The sequence below is a fragment of the Phacochoerus africanus genome, chromosome 5, assembly GCF_016906955.1.
Source record: "Phacochoerus africanus isolate WHEZ1 chromosome 5, ROS_Pafr_v1, whole genome shotgun sequence".
Classification (NCBI taxonomy): Eukaryota; Metazoa; Chordata; class Mammalia; order Artiodactyla; family Suidae; genus Phacochoerus; species Phacochoerus africanus.
The window spans coordinates 97,621,787-97,643,159 of record NC_062548.1 but is presented as its reverse complement, the minus strand read 5'-3'; the positions used below and the strand labels follow the sequence as shown (position 1 = coordinate 97,643,159).

Here is a 21,373-nt window from a genome sequence, read left to right as displayed (position 1 = left end):
TTAGTACAGCTCCTTAGCCTGCTGATTTCATAGAAAAGGCCGTGAGGGTGATTTATGAGGAAAAATCAAATGCCCTGTGTTTAAAAGTAAAATCATGAAATTATTAAAATTTTTTAAAAATATATTTGCTGGAGTTCCCATTGTGGTGGAGCAGAAATGAATCCAACTAGGAGCCATGAGGTTGCGGATTCGAACCCTGGCCTTGCTCAGTGGGTCAAGGATCTGGCATTGCTGTGAGCTGTGGTGTAGGTCGCAGACGTGGCTGTGATCCTGTGTTGCTGTGGCTGTGGTGTAAGCTGATGGCTACAGCTCTGATTTGACCCCTAGCCTGGGAACTTCCATATGCCATGGGTACGGCCCTAAAAAGCAAAAATTAAATAAATAAGTAAAAAATAAAAAAATATATTTGTATATTGCTAGAAATTGAATGTGTTCTGCTATCTTGTGATGGTTTTGGTTTTGATTAACTCTCAGTTTAATATTATTTTAATGTTATTCCTGGAGAAGGTAATAAAGTAAATTCACAGACAGCAGAGGGCAGCAACAGTATAGAAAGTAGATTCGCGTTGAGTGATAAAAGCTCTCCTCTAAATAGTCTTTCTCCTATAACAAAAAGCTATTTGAAAAATATACTTGGCATCCCTTATTTCTCATGTCTTTTTTTTTTTTTTTTTTGCCACACCAGCGGCATATGGAAGTTCCCAGACCAGGGATCAAATCCAAGCCAAAGCTGTGACCTACACATCACAGCTGCAGCAGTGCTGGATCCCTAACCCACTGCACTGGGCCAGGGATCAAACCCACCCTGCTGTAGAGATAACATTGAATCCTTAACCTACTGTGCCATAGCAGGAGCTCCTATTCCTCATGTCTTTTAAAATTAAAAAGTGAGGAATTCCTTGGTAGCTCAGTAGGTTAAGGATCAGGTATTGTCACTGCTGTGGTGAGGGTTCGATCCCTGGCCCGGAAACTTCTGCGTGCTGTGATTGGGGTTAAAAAAAAAAAATGTTGGCGTTCCCGTTGTGGCTCAGCGGAAATGAATCTGACTAGCATCCATGAGAATGCAAGTTCAATCTCTGGCCTCGCTCAGTGGGTTAAGGATCCGGCATTGCTCTGAGCTGTGGTGTAGGTCGCAGATGCAGCTTGGAACCCATGTTGCTGTGGCTGTGGTGTAGGCTGGCAGCTACAGCTCTAATTCGACCCCTAGCCTGGGAACCTCCATATGTCTTGGGTTGGGCCCTAAAAAGCAAAAAAACAAACAAACAAACAAAAAACAACCAAAAAAACACAAACAATTCCTAAGTATCCAGATTATTTTGGTCCAGAATTTTATTGTAATAGCTGTCATACTGCTCACATCCAAGTAATGATCCTTTTCTGTTTTAATATATTTAAAAACCTTACGTGTGATGTTTTCCCTCCCCTAGTCTGTGCATCCTCTTCATTGAACCCATATTAATCTTTCTGAGCACATCTGATCATGTCATTTCTTCCCTCGGGTTCTGAACACATTAATTTGCTTCCCACAACCTATCAGAAGAAGCCCCATTCCTGTGCCCAGCTGCCTGCTGCTACTTCTCAGTCAGCCCCCCTTATACTCCCTTCCCTCCCCTTGTCCTCACTGTCCTGGTTCCCTGTCTCGACTGCTATGGTCTCTGCTGCATGTTTTCCTTTTGTCTTAAATGCCCTTTACTGCCGTGTCCACTTGATGAACCCCTGCTAATACTAAGATTGAGCTCAAATGTCACCCTTTCTGTGACACCTTCTCCGACCTCCTCATGCAGTTAGAGGTTTTTTCCCCTCTGGTTTTCATAGCACCTTGTGTTTATCTCCCTTGCTTTTTAACCCTAAATAAAACATAGTAAGTTAGTCTCATAATAATTCCCCCTTTTAATCTGATGGCTCAGTTTCCTTCTAAATGGGAGGTAAGGATATGAAAGCAATTTATTTGGCGTTTCTGAAAAGGAATCCGTTTTACTAATGTAGCACTTTTTAAACATTAACCTATAAAGCTATAATTTAAGATCTGGTTGGATTTTGTACTTTCTTTGAACTTCTTTCTTTAAATTTCTCTTTATTAGTTTATAAAAGCAGAGTAAATTCTTTGTAGTAATTATTCTACCATCCAGAGGTAGTCATTATTAATATTTTTGTATATTTTGTTTGTCTTGAAATAAAATTGGACACAGTTTGCTATAATAACTTACTTTGACAATGAAGACTTGTTCTAATGTAGTTCATATATTAGGAAACAGTTTGAGTATAATGTAAATTTTGTGTTTCTTGTGCACATTTTGCCCATGGGAAACACTGGATGAATGCCGAAAATTGCACACAGCTGAGCCGAGCGGTGTAGGAATACACAGAATGTACACACACACACACACACACACCCTCAAATATCTGCCCTGACTTCAGTTCACCTTATGGGCCACACTCATTGGCGTTTTGTGTTAGAACTTTGCTTCAGACGACTCTCACCATTTCATAGTAACTCTCAAGCTGCAGCGTTTTCGAAGTCCACCTTCATAATTAAATATCTTGTCTTTTGTGAGGTAAAGTGCATTATTTATTGTAGTATTTATGCATCGTTTATCCATTTAATTTGTGTAAAACTGTATAACTTACTTTGCTCCTCTCCTTTAAAATTTTTTTTTTTTAAATCTTTTTCTAGGGCTGCACTCTCGGCACATGGAGGTTCCCAGGCTAGTGGTCTGATTGGAGCTGTAGTTGCTGGCCTACACCAGAGCCACAGCAACGTGGTATCTGAGCCACATCTGCAACCTACGCCACAGTTCACGGCAACGCAATATCCTTAACCCACTAAGCAAGGCCAGGAACCGAACCCACAATCTCATGGTTCCTAGTTGGAGTCATTAACCACTGAGCCACAATGGGAACTCCAAAGTTTTATTCTTTTTTATTAGAGTTGATTTACAATGTTCTTGTCAATTTCTGCTGTCACAGCAAAGTGACCCAGTTATACATACATACATATATATATATATATATATATATACACACACATTCTTTTTTTTTTACATTATCCTTCATCATATTCCATCACAAATAGTTAGGTATAGTTCCCTGTGCTATACAGCAGGATCTCATTGCTTATCCATTCCAGATGCTGTAGTTTGCACCTACTAACCCCAAACTCCCACCCCCTCCCCACCTCTGATGTTTCAAATTTGTGTTTTTCTGTTAGTGAATTCCTAAAACTTTTTCTGGGTCAGGTCAACTCCCAGTCTAACTCTAGAAGAGAAAACTCTGTTTATCTTTTTATCCATCCAGATTTTTGCCTGCTTGTCTGCATTTCAATGGCAAATAATTATATATTGACGAATTGCTTTTCCAGGAAGGTTTTACTAATTTACACTTCTAGTCACAAAGTTTATAACATCCTCACCAGCACTGTTTTCTGTTTTTATTTTTTTCTTTTCTTTTTTGGCCAAACTTGCGGCATGCAGAAGTTCCTGGGCCAGGGTTCAAACCCTCACCACAGCGGCCATCCAAGCCACTGCAGTGACAATGCCAGATCCTTAACCCACTGAGCCACCAGGGAATTTCCACTTTTTTTTTTTTTTAACGGTGATTAGTTAATACATCTTGTTGGAAGTGTTTAGTGGAATTGGGGTGCAAGGTCATTTGAATGGAAGCACAGAAATGCAGAGATAATAGGACTGTTGGCTCAGAAATAGAACTGGGAAGTGAAAACTTATTAAAGGTAAGATTGAAGATGGTGAAGGTAATGATCTAAGTATTAACGGGAGCACAGGAACAAAGACATTTAAATCAAACTCTAACAAGGTAAGATGAGAACATTGCCGTAAGAATTGATGTGTGAGAGGAAGGAAAAATAATGTTAGGAGGTCGGGAGTGTAAAGGAAAACTGCCTTTCCCCTGTCCTCACATCGTTCTGAGTCTTTCTCCAGTATGTCTCCTTTAGAACTGACACACAGCACTTCACCTCTGGTCACCAAACGTGTGCAGGTTTTCCCTCAGACCAAGTGATTTTCTGTGTCTGTGACACTTCCTGGGTGTTCGACGGTTTAACTCAATTCTGACTGCCTCTCTGGAGACGGCATCAAAACCCACAAGTTAGGGGCTCAATCCCACAAGATTGGCACCCCCCCCCCCCAACCCCCACCACACACACTTAAGATGCTGGTCTCAAGCCCAGGTATAACCTGTGCTTCTGACCAACCGGTTATAGATGAGGTCCCGGTGACCCCTGCCTGGGTTTAATTAATTTGCTAAAGCAGCTCACAGAACTCAGGAAAAGACTAATATTTACCCGTTTATTGATAAAGGAGACAGGCGAACAGCCAGATGAAGGGACACACAGGGCGAGATTGGGAGGGTCCTGAGCACAGGAGCTTCTGTCCTGAGGAGTAGGGGGGCATCCCCTTCCTGGTGTGCATGTGTTTGCCCACTTGAAAGCTCTCTGAACCTACCCCCTCCCCCAACCACTGGGATTTTGGGAGGCTTCCTTATGTAGACATGATTAACTCCATTTCCAGCCACTCTCCCCACTCTGGATGATGAGGTAGGGGAGGGAGTGAGGGTAGAGCTGAAAATTCCAAGCTCCTAATCATGGTTTGGTCTTTCTGGTGACCCGCCTGCATCCAGGAGGTATTCTGGAGCCCACCTCCGGTCACCTTATTAGAACAAAAGATACTCCTACTTCTTTTATCATGTAGGAGATCACAGGGCTTTTATGAGTCTTGTGTTAGGAAGGATCAAAGACAGATACTAAAGTAAGAGATGCTCCTAGTGTTCTTATCACTTAGGAAATTTACAAGAGTCTTAGGTGCTTTGTTTCAGGAACCAGGGCAGGGCGGGGCAGAGACCAGTATATATTTTCTGTTATCTCACAGAGACTAGCTTAGTGTAAAATGATGCTCTTAACTAGTCAGTGGAATCAGAAGAAGAAGTCCTCATGGGAAAGAAAATTATTGTTTTGTCAAAATGATAGTAGTAGTAAAGGAAAACAAGGGGTGTCCAAGGAAGTATTTGCAAATGAAGGAACCAGGACAAGGGGCTGTGCTCAACAAAAGGGACCGTGTGACCACAGAGTCTGAAGAGAAGATGAGTAAAGGGAGAGGGCCTGGGTGCTGAGGGAGGATGAAAGGCTGAAACTATGGGGTGGCAGTGAAGGAGTAACGGAGATGCCCCTGTGTTGCAGGTCATTATTCAGAGCGATTAAATTATTTCGGTATTTTACCATGATTCACTGGCACTTCTGCTGTTGGCTTCTTTGCTAATTTGGTAATTTGTTGGCTCCAGCCTCATAGTTGGTGAATAATGTAACCTTTCATTAGTAGCATCTTGCCAGCCTTTTTCCCACTTACATGGATTTTTAAATCCATTTCATAAATATATTTAAGGGGTCAAGTAAAGTTTAATTATACTTTAAGTTTCTGGATTGGAATTAATAATACAAGAAAACTATGTTAAATAGTCAAGGGCACGTGGGTGTAGAATAAATTTTTAAATCTTTGTTCATTGAAACTCATATCTGTTTATTGGCATTTACCCAAATATTTATAAGAACAGGAATATTAGTACTAACTTTATAACTAACTGTAGACTTAAGGTGGGTTTTCCCAGTCATAGACTATTTGGAAAGTCTGATTCAGTAGATTTTGTGACTAGTGGTAGGCCTCGGAGCTGAGTTAGTGTCAGGAGGACACATGTAGGGAGACACTGCATATCTGTTATCCAGAAGTATCCTATAGTTCATTTTCATTTTAGTGTTACTTGCTCATTTAACTTGATTAGAAAGTCTTAGTATCTTTTTCTTAATTATTTTGCCAGCCATTTCCAGTTACTTCTCAGTTACATTAAATAAAATGTAAAAGATTTGTGAGAGAAAGCATTTACCAGTAATTTAGGTGCAGTTACAGCCAGTATACCTAGCAATCTCACCTTGGCCAGGCACAGATCTAGGAAAAGATCTTGTGATGGGAAGTAGAGTGCCTGGAATGTCGTTGGTGTCTGCCTGTGGTGGATGAGACCAGGCATTGCAAACACAGGTGTTTAAAGGGGCCCAGCAGTTTATAGATATCTATTTTGGATATTAACCCCTATCAGATAAATGGTTTGCAGCTCTCCTCTTCCATTCCATAGGTTGGTTTTTCACATTGTTGTTTCTTTCTCCTTTTTTTTGTCTTCTGTACCCACCAACATTTAGAGGTTTCCAGGCCAGGGATTGAACCTGTGTCATAGCAGCAACCCGAGCTGCTGCAATGAGAACACCAGGTCCTTAATCTGCTGCACCACAAGGGAACTCCATCACTTTGATTTTCTTTTGTTGTGCAGAAGCTTTTTGGTTCGATGTAGTCCCACCTGCTTATTTATTTATTTTTTTGTCTTTTTGCCTTTTCTAGGGCCACTCCCGCAGTATATGGAGGTTCCCAGGCTAGGGGTCTAATCGGAGCTGTAGCCGCCGGCCTACACCACAGCCACAGCAACACAGGATCCGAGCCACATCTGCAACCTACACCACAGCTCACGGCAATGCCGGATTGTTAACCCACTGAGCAAGGCCAGGGATTGAACCCACAACCTCATGGTTCCTAGTCGGATTCATTGACCACTGTGCCACGACGGGAACTCCCCCACCTGCTTATTTTTAATTTCATTGTTCATGCTTTGGGTGTTATATCTAAAAAATTGTTGCCAAGACTTATGTCAAAAGGCTTTCCCCCAATGTTTTCTTTTAGGAGTTTCATGTTTTCAGGTCTTAAAAATTTAGACATTTAATCCATTTTGAGTTAATTTTTCTGAGTGGTGCAAGGTAAAAGTCCAGTTTCATTCTTTTACATGTGAATATCTAATTTTCCAGCATGGTTTATTATAGAAGATTCTTTTCTACATTGAATATTCAGCACCATTCTTGAAAATGAAATCTGCAAGGAGTTATAAATGAATCTTCAGGGGCTGACAATGAATTGAGTTCTTAGAGAAATTATTTAATTTGATTACCTGGTCATTCCACATTTTGATGCATCTGAGAAGCTAAAAATTATTTCCCTGTGCAATCTTTGGCATTTTGCTAGTTGACTATTGTGCATATCAGAACTATGACCAGTGACTGATTGCTTCATCAATCCCTTCATAAAATCATTAGTTTGGCATAAAGATATCAGTTGCTTACTTTGTGCTAGGCATCGTTCTGGTAGGTACAGTGGTAGATGAGACAAGTGAGGTCCTTGTTCTAATGGCGTTCTGTAATAGTGGAAGGGTAGAGGGAGGCAAACAACAAGTAAATCAGTAAGAATTTCATATAGTAGTAAGTACAATAAAGAAAGCACAGGAGTTACCGTTGTGTCGCAGTGGTTAACGAATCCGACTAGGAACCATGAGGTGGCAGGTTCGGTCCCTGCCCTTGCTCAGTGGGTTAACGATCCGGTGTTGCCGTGAGCTGTGGTGTAGGTTGCAGACGTGGCTTGGATCCCGTGTTGCTGTGGCTCTGGCGTAGGCCGGCGGCTATGGCTCCGAATGGACCCCTAGCCTGGGAACTTCCATAGGCCGCAGGAGCGGCCCAAGAAATAGCAAAAAAAAAAAAAAAGAAAAAAGAAAGCATAATATTTTAATATGACAGACACACATTAAAGGCTGGGCCAAGAAACCACTAGGTATGGTAGTTAAGGACAGCCTCTATGGAATGATGACAAGGAGTCAGCTGTTAAGATCCAGGGGAGGCCAGTGGGGCCAGCTAGTGAAAGTGTCTATAGCTTGACCTGTGAAGGAGTGAAGCTAGGGTGATTAAACATAGAGCTAGAGGATAAGGGCACTGTTAGGAGGTGAGGCTTGAGGTTCTTAACTTTTTCTGTGCTGTGGACCTTTTTAGCTTCTAATAAAGTCTGTGAATCCTTCTCACAATAGTGTATTTAAATGCATAAAATAAAACACAGAGTTGCCGCAGGAGCGGCTCAAGAAAAGGCAAAAAGGCAAAAAAAAAAAAAAAGAACACATAGAGTTAAATAAGAAACCAATTATATTGAAGTATACTTAACCAAAATATAAAACAAATTCTTGAGAAATATGTCCTTTTTATTAATGCATTAAATAACATGATTTGAGTGAAGTTCTACTCATTTCTTTATTAAAAAAAATTTTTTTTTCTTTTTTGGGCTGCACCTGGGCATATGGAAGTTCCCAGGCTAGGGGTCTAATCAGAGCTGCAGCTGCTGGCCTGTGCAACAGCCACAGCAACTTGGGATCCAAGCCGCATCTGCGACCTACGCCACAGCTCACGGCAACGCTGGATCCTTAACCCACTGAGTGAGTCCAGGGATCGAACCCGCAATCTCATGGTTCCTAGTCAGATTCGTTTCTGCTGCGCTGCAGCAGGAACTCTGAGCTATTATTTTTAATTAAAACCATAACTAGTTGAGGAAGGAAAAAAACCCAATTGGAAATTGGCGATTGAGGCTAGTACAAATTACAAATACGGGAAGGAATTCAAGATGTTAGTGAAGACTTGCAGGATATGGAGCAGGTGAGAAGAGCCCTTAACTCGGAGAAGTGCTGCAGCAAGGTGGGCCTGTGTGTTTGAGGGGCTACAGGACATGTTGGGGATGATAGGTTCTGAAGTTTATACAGGTATTTCTGTAATAATCCTGCTTGTATTTTCTTGGAAAACCTTACCTTCAATGTCTTGTGCTGGAAAACAGAACTCACAGAAAAAATAAATCAGGTAGAACTCAACTTCTATGAAAATTTTAAAATGAATAAAATTTAGGAAGCATTAACAGACTTCAATAAAAACAATAGCCTCCATTGCATTTGTACTCAGCACCAGCATCGGGTGACTGTTTGCATCCTTCAAGTCTGGGGCTCCTGTTTCCTCCTTTCAGATAGATGCCCTTTGAGAGTATTTTTTTTCTAACAACGGTCAGTTTCAGCAAAGTTAAAAAGATCTGAACCAGGGTATATAGAATTCAGTTAAAAAATAAAATTTAAACACTGGCAAATGTTTTTGTACTCAGCCTTTCCACACATTTTAACAGTAGAAAGTATAATGGCCATTAAGCTAGCTACTCTGAGGTCTTTGTGTGTTGCTAAGCTTAATCTTTAATTGGATGAAAGCCTGCCCTTTTCTCTTCAAAACTTTAATGAGCTAGGGAAAAAAATGATTCATGAATCAATACCACTACTGTTTTGCTGCCATCTTTACCAGTAGCGTATGAGCTAATTCAGAATAAAGAACTAGGCATTGTAGCAGCACAGACATTATGTGGGCAAAGTGTTGTTTATAGACTAATGTTTCACACATACGTACTATTTTCTAAATATGTCTAGATACTGTTGTGATTAATAATAAAATATGAGTTCTTGTAATGGTTTTGCACTGACTTCCATCCTAGCTTTTTCATCCTTTTCTCAATCAGAAACTACCGATACTTCTGGAAAAGGTTGGAAACAGTTGCTTTGGTGTGAAATGCAGTATGCTAGAGATCACTTGCGGAGTTCTTCTGAGGGAATGTGTTAGAGATCAAAAAAAAAAAAAAAAAAAAAAAATCCTTGTGTTAAAACCAGTAATAATACATGGTAACTCTTGCCGAGCTTCTGTTAAGTGTCAAGTAGTATACATACAAAGTGTTACCTCGTTTATTCATCTTCTGGGTGGCTGTTATTATTACTCCCATTATAACAGACAAGGAAAAGCAGGCTCCAGATCACAGAGCCAGTTGGTCCCAGAACAAGGATTGGCTCCTAGATCTCTGCTTATGCCTTTCACACTGTAGACTCTACAGTTCCCTTCTCACATAATTCCCAGCCTATGCTCTTCAGTAGCATCAAGCAAAGTTCCAGTGTAAATACTTGGCTTGATTTAACCTCTGTTAATTGGAACACTCTATTGTTCATGGAAATTAGGGCTTTATAAGGTAAGTTAGAGGTATTTTATTTTAATGACTCCGACTTTGGGTTATTAAATCTATAAAGAAGTGCATTTCGGTTGGTTGTAATTAATGTCACATTTCTGCATCTGTGGTACCTCTTATGAAGGAGATTACAGACATGCAGGGGAGGCAGTGTTTTATTGGTAGGAAGCTTTGAGTGCCAGATCACCTCGCTCTCTCTGCAGGTACTAAACACATTTGAATTAAGATACCTGAGTAGTAGCTTCAGAGATTTGCTGCCCTGTTTGTGCTTTTTGGATCAAATGCTTCTCATTACCACAGTCAAATTTTCATGATTTATAGTTTTCTATTTTAAAGATAGGACCTATTTATTTGCTTTTATTTTTGCTTTCTTTTAGGACAACATCAGGCATTGTTGTTGGCAGTTTTTGTGACTCCTCTTATTGATCTTCGTTCTGATTTCTCCAAGTTTCAGGAAATGATAGAAACAACTTTAGATATGGATCAGGTATGCAATATCTTCTTTGATTCAAGTAGCAGAATAGTTTTGAAAAGCCAAGGCACATCAGAAAACTTTTCAGAGTTCTCTTTTTAGTATTTAATTTTGGCACTTTTGCAAGGTACCTTTGAGACAGTGGATGTAAGATTAAGAGATGGGAAAAGGTTTTTAAACTTTTTTTCCCTTCATAACAGTCATTTCAATAGATGCAAATGAAAAAAGTTTTTAGGAGCTCCCTGGTGGTTCAATAGGTTAAGGATCCAATATTGTCACTGCCGTGGCTCGGGTTTGATCCCTGGCCCAGGAACTCCGTCATGCTGCAAGTGCCACCAATAAAAAAAAGGTGTTTTTTTTTGTTTTTTAAATAATCATTTCAGTGGATGAAAATTAAGAGAGGGAGTGACTATTGGGCATAAGTGGTCTGGTTAAAGGAAATTTCATAAATAAAATATCTCACATTTGCAAGCTGAGTTATGTTTTAATTCCGAGAAAGAAGGAAAGTTATAGTCACTGGGAAAGGGGAGAGGATAGAGGTAAAATAAGGAACATAAGAGAAGTCTGCCTCTCTCGTTTGTTTTCCATGTAGATGCAGGGAGGGTTAGCGCATGTGTGTGTCTGTCTCCTGAATAGTTGTTGATATACGAAAAGTTAACCGTGACTGTAAATACTAATATGTTGACATTTTTCTACACTAAACTTCCTGTTAAAAATGATTGTGCGGGGAGTACGTGCTTACATTATTTTTATTAAAAAGTAGATTCTTTGCATTCTTCTTAATTAGATTTATTAGAGTTAACATTTGCCATATGTGATGTTGGTTTGTTTTTACTGGATCACTAACTTTAAAGAAATTAAACCTCATTTACTCTGTGCTTTTTGGATTTTAGAAGCACATGAGTGTGTGTGTAGGTATAAACGCTTTTCTGGTAATACTTTTGTCAGTGATAGGGCACTCTTCCATTTACTTGTCGGTTAAGCAGTCAGAAAACTTTCTTCATTCATCCTTTGTTTAGAAAAACTTGTGTTTTAGCTCTTTTTCCTCTGTAATGCTGCTTTTAGTAGAATGGTTTTAAGTGCACCACTGCGATCATTGGGCGGCAGAAATACTGTTCATCTGGACATTGAACACTGCTCCCTGCAGCTGAGGGTGTGGCCTTACCTGTGATTGGGCAGAGCTGGATATTTGTAAACATCCCTTTAAGTGAAAGTATGTAAATGTGCAGCTCATGATGGCTAACGAAAATTCTAATTAAAATAGGTGGGAAAACACAATTTGAGCATTTCTGTATTCCCACAGCTGTACACACTTGAAGAAACCCAGAGGCCAGGCAAAGCTCTGATGAAATGCTGCAGCTGATTTTGCCCTTGTGGCCACCACCACCATGGAGTTGCTATCTCCCTGCCTTAACACTGTGGGTCTCAACTGAGTGCCTATCAGAATGACCTGGTGGGCTTGCTAAACCAGATTGCTGGGTTCCATTGCAGAATCAGATTCTTTAGTTCTGGGATGGGGTTGGAGAACGTACATATCGAACATACACCCAAAAGATGCTGCCTGTCTGGGGACCGAACTTTGAGAACTACTTAATACCCTTAAAGTGCAGTCAGATCTCAAAGTGAGAATGAGTGTGTGATTTCTTCCCACCATTTTGTAACCTGTCTGAAGTGCTGTCCTCTCGGGCAGTCACGGGGCATTATCTGGCCCCAAAATTGGTTTGTATAGCTGAGAATGTTTAAGGGTTTCTTAAAATTTGTAGCCCCCCTGTCAGTGTACAGATTGCCCTGCAGCTATCTTCTTATCTGGCCTGTTGGCCTTCACACCTTTATAGCCTGCCCAGCAGATGCAGAGGCCCTGCCTTTTAAGCCCACCCTCTTCCTCCCCCTTCCCCCACTTTTGGACAGTAACAGTTGTTTTTCTGCAATAAACAGTTTTATCTTCATCATGTGCAAGATAATAGCCATATTACTATGATGATTACAAAAGGTAGCAGAACGATAACATCTTGGATACTTTTACTTTATATTAAGCCTTTGGTTTTTTTTTTTTTTTTTGTCTTTTTGCCTTTTCTAGGACCGCTCCCTCGGCATATGGAGGTTCCCAGGCTAGGGGTCTAATCGGAGCTGCAGCCACCGGCCTATGCCATAGCCACAGCAACGCCGGATCCGAGCCACGTCTGCGACTTACACCACAACTCAGGGCAACGCTGGGTCCTTAACCCACTGAGCGAGGCCAGGGATCAAACCTGTGTCCTCATGGATGCTAGTCAGATTCATTTCCACTGAGCCATGACGGGAACTCCTATATTAAGCCTTTGGGATCCCTCCCTCCCTCTCTTCCTTCCTTCCTTCCAACTATATAGATCCAGCCCTTGGGACATATATGTGCTTGACAGCAAATAAGCCAAAACATTCTCTAAAAAATGATGATATACAATTGGTGGGATTTGTTTGTTTTTGGCCATGCCCGTGACATGAAGAATTTCCTGGGCCAGGGATCAAACCACCATAGTGATCACACTACATCCTTAACTTGCTGAGCTACCAGGGGTTTCCACTTGGTGATTTATTGACCTCTCCTTTGTAGTTTTCATATAGTGTGCTTGTGGATAGTTTTTCAGAAAGATATTGAAAATACTAGAATCCAAGTTCCCTAGTGGCCTAATGGTTAAGGATTCAGCGTTGTCACTGCTGTGGCTTGGGTGAGTCCCTGGCCTGGGAACTTCTGCATGCACGTGGCAGAAGTTAAATAAAATAAAACACAGAGTATAAATTTTTTATTTTTATTTATTTATTTTTTTGTCTTTTTGCTATTTCTTGGGCTGTTCCCTCGGCATATGAGGTTCCCAGGTTAGGGGTTCGATTGGGAGCTGTAGCTGCCAGTCTACACCAGAGCAGCAACGCTGGATCCGAGCCGTGTCTGCAACCTACTCCATAGCTCACGGCAACGCTGAATCGTTAACCCACTGAGCAAGGGCAGGGATCAAACCCGCAATCTCATGGTTCCTAGTCGGATTCGTTAACCACTGCGCCACGACGGGAACTCCAGAATATAAAATTTTTAAGTGTTTTCTTTTGTCTTTCTTCCTTTCTTTTTCTCTCTTTTGCTTTTTAGTGCCACACCTGCGGCACATGGAGGTTTCCAGGCTAGAGGTCTAATTGGAGCCGCAGCTTCTGGCCTACACCACAGCCACAGCAATACAGGATCTGAGCCACATCTCTGACCTACAACACAACTCACGGCAATGCCAGATCCTTAACCCCACTGAGCAAGGCCAGGGATTGAACCTATATATATATCTTCATGGATACCCATTGGGCTCATTACTGCCGAACCAAAACGGAAACGTCCTTAAATGTTTTTTTTATTATTTGATGATTTTCTCCTCACAAATGTAACACATGGTATTAGAACAGGTGAAGCCATATGACGCAAATATACAGGCAGAAATGACCATCCTTGATATGTCTCCTTCCATCTTTTCAGATGAACAAAATTAGTAGCCTGGTGTGCTTCCTTCATCAACTCCATTATGTTATCCTTATTGTGGGTTAAGGATTTTCACTTTGATCTGAAATGCTTAACACATATCTGTTATACTAGAATTTGCTGTGACTGTAAAATAGTAGTCATTGTTAATTCTTGAATGATGCTGTGGGATTAGAGTGTTTTAAGATTTTATAAGTATCTGGAAGAGCTTGGATTTTGGGAAGGTAAGCAGTGCAGTTGGAATGATATAGACTGGAAAAGAAGAGGTACTTTGTCCTGATTTCATTATTGTCACTTTAGGTATGACCAGCCCCAAGTTTTTAATCCAGGAAAGTAGAATGAATATTAAGTAGTTAACTTTGTAGAGGAGAAAAAACTTCTCTTAGGTTCATTGTTTAGCGAACTGCCTAACTAAACTGACAAAAAAAAAAATGGCAAGAGAACAGATTTTTTAGTTAACCAAAGAATGTGTCTCAAGGAAGCTGTTAGACTTTGGGACTTATATAGTATCTTAATAGAGGACGGGAAAGGGAGAAAATAAATGGCTTTTAGGAAAGATAAATGAGCCTTTTGGAGAATAGATGGAAGATATGGTAGTTTTATTTGACTTCCCTGGTTGTGAGACTTTTGACAGTTGAATTATTTGTGCTTTTTAAGGAGATAAGAGAGTTCAGAAATAATGTCTACTCTCAGATGCTTTCATCTCAGTGTAATTTTTATGCCACAATAGCATATTCTGGACCCCTTCACATTAAATACTGTGGTGATAAGTCGTGAGTTGTGGGTTTCTTTTCTTTTTTTCTGAGTAGATTATTTGAGATTAAACTTAATATCAATTAGGACTCTTTATTTTGCTGGTAACCTAAAACTCAGTATACCTTGACTTCTAAAATTTAAAGTCTAGAGATAGGGTATGCTTTGCTTAGAGTTGCTTTATTCAGCAGCTTAGTGAGGCCATCCAAAGGACCTAATTTCTTAGTCTCCTTTATTTTTTTATGGTTCTAATTTTGACATAAGATTGATTCCTCTTGACTGTAGGATGGCTCCCTACCAGTAGCAGTTTGTGCCACATCCCAAGAGTCCTGCAGTTTGCCTTGATGGAACTGTTTAAGCAGTGATGTGGCCAGCTCAATAGAACATGCAAACTAGTGCATTTGGAGTGGATAAGCAGTGAGATCCTGCTGTATAGCACAGGGAACTATATCTAGTGACTTGCAATGAAACACGGAGGATAATGTGAGAAAAAGAATGTGTGTATATATACATACACATGTATGACTGGATCACTTTGCCATACAGCAGAAATTGTCAGAACATTGTAAATCAACTATAATAAAATAAAATAGGATGTGGTGGTTGACTTAAGATAACCAGGGGTAGATTATTTCTCTAGTTGGAGATTTACAAAGTAAGAGCACTATCAGGAAAGGGAAGGAGGGAGATAACTGTTATAAGACCCCCCCAGCTGTGTCTCCTAGAATTCTGTCCTGTAACTGTAGGCTTTCCGTTTTAGGATCTTTTAAATGAATCAGATTTCTAGTTAAAACCTGTTCTGGAATCTCTAGGGAGTTGACCTAGTATAATAATCTTCTTTATTCTCAGTTACAAGTCTTCAGACTTAGCTTGGGTTATAAGGTGAATTCAACCCTTCAATGTCATTCTAGATATTTGTAATGAGTTGAGGCATTTCAATTACATGACTCAGAACCACTTTGAGAAAACCTCAAGAGGATATCAGTTGTTTCGTGTATGATTTCATATTTTCCAGCTCTGCACCTAGGAGTTCATGTGATGAAGGGAACAGTCATTTATATGAGTGGGTTAATTTTTATTTTTTTCTAGGCTTAGCTTTTTATTTATTTCTTATATATAATGATTTCTATTTTTTCCATTATAGCTGGTTTACAGTGTTCTGTCAATTTTCTACTGAACAGCATGGTGACCCAGTCACACATACATGTGTAGGCTTAGCTTTTTATATAAATGCTTAGATGTTTTTGTAATATCTTTTTTTTTTTTTGGTCTTTTTGCCTTTTCTAGGGCTGCTCCCGCAGCATATGGAGGTTCCCAGGCTAGGGGTCTAATCCGAGCTGTTGCTGCCGGACTACACCAGAGCCACAGCAACGCAGGATCTGAGCCGTGTCTGCAACCTACACCACAGCTCACGACAACGCCAGATCCTTAACCCACTGAGCAAGGCCAGGGATCGAACCTGCAACCTCCTGGTTCCTAGTCAGATTCGTTAACCACAGCGCCATGTCCGGAACTCCAGATGTTTTTGTAGTATTTACAGATTTTCTATTTTTTTTTGTTTGTTTTTTTGTTTCTCTTTGTCTTTTTGCCTTTTCTAGGGCTGCTCCCGCGGCACATGAAGGTTCCCAGGCTAGGGGTCCTATCGGAGCTGTAGCCATTGGCCTTTGCCAGAGCCACAGCAGCATGGGATCCGAGCCAAGTCTGTGACCTACACCACAGCTCATGGCAACGCCGGATCCTTAATCCACTGAGCAAAGCCAGGGATCAAACCCACAACCTCATGGTTCCTGTCGGATTGTTAACCAGTGCGCCACGACGGGAACTCCCAGGTTTTCTATTTTGAAGTAAACACAGAGCAAAACTACCCCAACAGGGTTCCAAAAAATCAATTATTTTTCTTGAAAATAGTAAACAATAGTATGGAATTCCCTGTGGCTCAGCAGGTTAAAAATCTGGTGTTGTCTCTGGTCATTGCTGTGGCTTGGGTCCCATCCCCGTCTGGAGAACTTCTGCATGCTGTTGGCATGGCCAAAACAAACAGGTAGGCAATATTAGTTTATTGGGTGATTTGAAGATGTATTACATTTTTTAACCTTTTTATATATATTTGGACTGTTTTATCTTGAGTCTTAGTTTTCACAAATACTTATTTTTGATAGTTCATCTACTATTGGAAAAGTAGTAACTTCACATAAATTTTTATTGAAAATACTGGGACAGAAGAAATTGAGATATATTTTAAAAGCCGCAATTGCATAATCCTGATACAATTATATTATTGAGTAAGTTATAAAGATACTGCATATAAATGCTTTAAATTTTTTGTTCTTGGGGGAGTTCCTGTTGTGGCTCAGTGGTTAATGAATCCCACTAGGAACCACCAGGTTGCAGGTTCGATCCCTGGCCTCAGTGGGTTAAGGATCGGCATTGCCATGAGCTGTGGTATAGGTTGCAGATGTGCCTTGGATCCCACGTGGCTGTGGCTGTGGCTCAGGCTGGTGGCTACAGCTCAGATTAGACCCCTAGCCTGGGAACCTCCATATGCTGAAGGTGTGACCCTAGGAAAAGGCAAACAGACAAAAAAAAAAAAAAAGATGCAGGGTGGCAGATTGTATAAAACAGCAAGAGCTTACAAGATTCTGCCTACAGGGCTCACCTTAGGGCAAAGCTTACAAGTTGCTGCCTACAGGGCTCACCTTAGGGCAAAGGACACATACAAATTAAAAGTGAGGGGATGGGGAGTTCCCGTTGTGGCGCAGTGGTTAACGAATCCGACTAGGAACCATGAGGTTGCGGGTTCGGTCCCTGCCCTTGCTCAGTGGGTTAACGATCCGGCGTTGCCGTGAGCTGTGGTGTAGGTTGCAGATGCGGCTGGGATCCCGCGTTGCTGTGGCTCTGGCGTGGGCCGGTGGCTACAGCTCCGATTCGACCCCTAGCCTGGGAACTTCCATATGCCTCGGGAGCGGCCCAAGAAATAGCAACAACAACACCAACAAAAAAAGACAAAAAAAAGTGAGGGGATGGAAAAAGATATTTCATGCAAATGAAAAAGACAGGAAAAGCAGGAGTTACAATACTCATATCAGACAAAATAGACTTCAAAACAAAGGCCATAAAGAAAGAAAAAAAATTTTTTTTTGTTCTTGGAAACAAAAAGAAGTACAAAAAAGGGAAGTATTCATATTCTACCACCTAGAATTAACTGTCAAAACATGTTGACATTTTTGCTTATAATTATCCTTTTAAAAACCACACTTTTTGTAAAACTGATAACCTATATAAAGCATTCAAACAGTACAGAAAGGTAGATCAAAGTTTAAAATATCCTCCACAACTACCACTCCAAAATAACTGTTATTAACATTTAGTCTCTTCTGAAGTATGGGCAGTATTGAAGGTTTAGAGGACAGATATTGAAATTTTGTGTTTTAGTCCCTTACAATGAAGTATTGTTCCACTCAAAATCCTAGCAGTGCCCCCATTGAGAGACAGCTAGTGTTACAGCTAATGGTCTTTTTATGATTATGTACAGACGGATGCATAGATAAATTAGAGAAAGGAGCTCATACTTCAGATGTTACTTTTATTTTTATTTTTTATTTTTTTTAGGGCCGCATCCACAGCATATGGAGGTTCCCAGGCGAGGGGTCCACTTGGAGCTGTAGCCGCTGGCCTGTGCCACAACCACAGCAACGCAGAATCTGAGCCGTGTCTGTGACCTACGCCACAGCTCATGGCAACACCAGATCCTTAACCCACTGAGCGAGGCCGGGATCAAACCCGAAACCTCATGGTTCCTAGTCGGATTCGTTTCCGCTGTGCCACAAGGGGAACTCCACTTTTAATTTTAAAAGGATCCAACCTATTGTAACAGGAAAAAAATTGTGGGAATTGTTGAGCTTCAGATGAATGCTTTTTTTTCACCAGTAGAGCAGGAAAATAATCTAAAACATAGGTTAAGAGAAACTTAAATAATGGGAGTCCCCATTGTGGGTCAGTGGAAACGAGTCTGATTAGTATCCAAGAGGACACAGGTTCGATCCCTGGCCTCTCTCAGTGGGTTAAGGATCAGGCATTGCTGTAAGCTGTGGCGTAGGTCAACAGACATGACTTGGATCCCGAGTTGCTGTGTGGCTGTGATGTCGGCTGGCAGCTACAGCTCCAATTCAAACCCTAGCCTGGGAACCTCCATATGCCGCAGATGTGGCCCTGAAAGGAAGGGAAGGAGGAAGGAAAGAAGGAAGGAAGAAACTAACTTAAATTAGCAGTTCCCATTGTGGCTCAGAGAGTTAAGACCCTGACTAGGATCCATGAGGATGAAGGTTCAAGCTGTCACATGCTGGGTGTAGGTTGCAGACTAGGCTGGGATCAGGTGTGGCCCTGGTGAAGGCTGGCAGCTGCAGCTCTGATTCCACTCCTAGCCTGGGAACTTCCATATGCCACAGGTGTGGCTGTAAAAAGAAAAACATAAATTAGAAGGAATATGAAGATAGGAGATTTCAATGTTTGAATTTTGGAGAGTAATAATTACCTGCTCTGAAAGTTGAGCAGCTGATCATTCTTATGTATGTGCTTCCACAGAACTTCCCTCATACCTCTAGGTTTTTAATTGTTATATTTTTACATTGCCCAGGTCTAAAATATGCACAATATGTCTATAGCCTTAAGTCTAGTTGCCAAGCTGTCTAATGTTCATGTTTATATGTAAATAGGTTCAGTGCTCACCATATCCTTTTACCACGGCCTCTTCATTCCTGAGTTTATTCTTTTGTCTTTTTTTTTTTTTAGGGCCACACCCCTGACATATGGAGGTTCCCAGGCTTGACATCGAGTCAGAGCTGTAACCTCTGGCCTACAACACAGCCACAGCAACTCTGCATCCAAGCTGAGTCTGCGACCTACACCACAGCTCACAGCAATGCCGGATCCTTAATCCACTGAGGCCAGGGATGGAACCTGCATCATGGGTGCTAGTCAGAGCCACAATGGGAACTCTCATTCCTGAGTTTAAAATGTTTGATTCCACTTCTATGTGGCTAGATTTGTTTTTCAGGTGATTTGAGTTTTTTAAAAATAAATTTTTTTTTTGTCTTTTTCTTGAGCCGCTCCTGCGGCATATGGAGGTTCCCAGGCTAGGGGTCTAATCCGAGCTGTTGCTGCCGGCCTACACCAGAGCCACAGCAACGAGGGATCCGAGCTGCGTCTGCAACCTACACCACAGCTCACGGCAACACCAGATCCTTAACCCACTGAGCAAGGGCAGGGACCGAACCCGCAACCTCATGGTTCCTAGTCGGATTCGCTCACCACTGAGCCTCGACGAGAACTCCAAAAAGAAATGTTGATGGATGTTGTAGTCCTTGAATTAGTTCATGATTAATAAGAGTACCTGTCTTTCAACTTTATTCGCAAACAAATCATTATTATAGTTACGGCTTTCCTAAACTTTGATGGTGATGCACTGCTGTCTTCTGACATTTGGTGTTCATGTAACGTCTCTTACTGCTTTGATTTACTGCCACTTCCTCTGCCCCACCCCCTCCCCATCCCTGCGTTCCAAATGGTCTGCTCTTCCTGCCTGGACTCCTGAAGAATTACTTGTTCCTGTTTTCTTCCCTTCCTCCCTTTCTTTTCCCACTTCCAACTAACCCCTTTCCTATCTGGCCCCCTAGGTATTTACCCTTTATTCCTTCCTTCCCCTTTCTTTATTTCTATGCACTTCCTTTCTCAGTTTCTCCACTCACGTCCTTCTTTTTGAGGTATTTGAAAAGTTTAAAATTTGATTGTAAAATACTTGTCATACTAATATAATCAACATTTGTATGCTCACTACAAAATCTTGTTTGCATACATCCCTCCACAGAATTTCATGCTGTCCTGGAATTGGTATTTATCATTTTCATACATTTCATTACTGTAATATGTACTATTGGTTATTTCTAAACTTTATAAATAATACTGTCTTGTCAGTATTTTGGCTGAAATTGCACTTAATTTAAGGATTAACTTAGAGGAGAATCAATATCATTGTAATATTGAGTCTTTCTATCCATGAACATTATATCTTCGCTTTTTTTCCTTTCCAGTGATTACATTTTTGGAGGTGAATTTGCATAAATTTAACCTTTTTTTTTTTGGCCATGTCCGTGGCATGTGGAGGTTCCCAAGCCAGGGATTGGATTCTTGCCATAACAGTGACAACGCTGGATCCTCAACTGCTAGGCCACCAGAGAGCGCCTACAATTAACCATTTTGTAATAGTATTATGAAATAGTAGCATACTATTCATTGGTATTTAGTACATTTACACTGTTGTGCAACCACTACCACTTAGTTTTAAAGTATTTTCATTACCACCAAAAGAAAACCCATACCCATTAGCAGTTACTCTTTGACATAAGTTCCCCAGATGCTGACAACCAGTAATCTACTTTTTGTCTTTGGACTTGCTGTTTCTAGACATTTCTTAAAAATGGAATCATACCATATGTGACCTTTGTGACTGGCTTCTTTTACTTAGCATGACATATTCAAGGTTCATCCACATTGTAGCTTGTATCAATACTTCATTCCATTTTATGGCTCAATGATATTCCATTGTATAGATATATTGTTTATTCACTTGTTGATGGGCATGTAGGTTGATTCTACCTTTTGGCAATTATGAATCGTACTCCTTTGAACAGTCATGTACAGGTATTTGCTCGGTTCTTTTTATGTATACACCTAGTAGTGATACTGCCAAGTCATATAATAATT

The 21,373-nt window shown here is 40.8% G+C and overlaps 1 protein-coding gene across 1 annotated transcript in view; it reads left to right on the top strand.

Moving 5' to 3' along the window:
- Nucleotides 1-21,373, top strand: part of MSH2 (mutS homolog 2) — an 80,851-nt gene that overhangs the window by 33,501 nt on the left and 25,977 nt on the right. Inside the window, exon 8 of the mRNA XM_047782130.1 lies at nucleotides 10,274-10,383. Coding sequence (XP_047638086.1) covers nucleotides 10,274-10,383 — 110 coding nt within the window. The remainder of the gene's footprint in view (nucleotides 1-10,273; nucleotides 10,384-21,373) is intronic.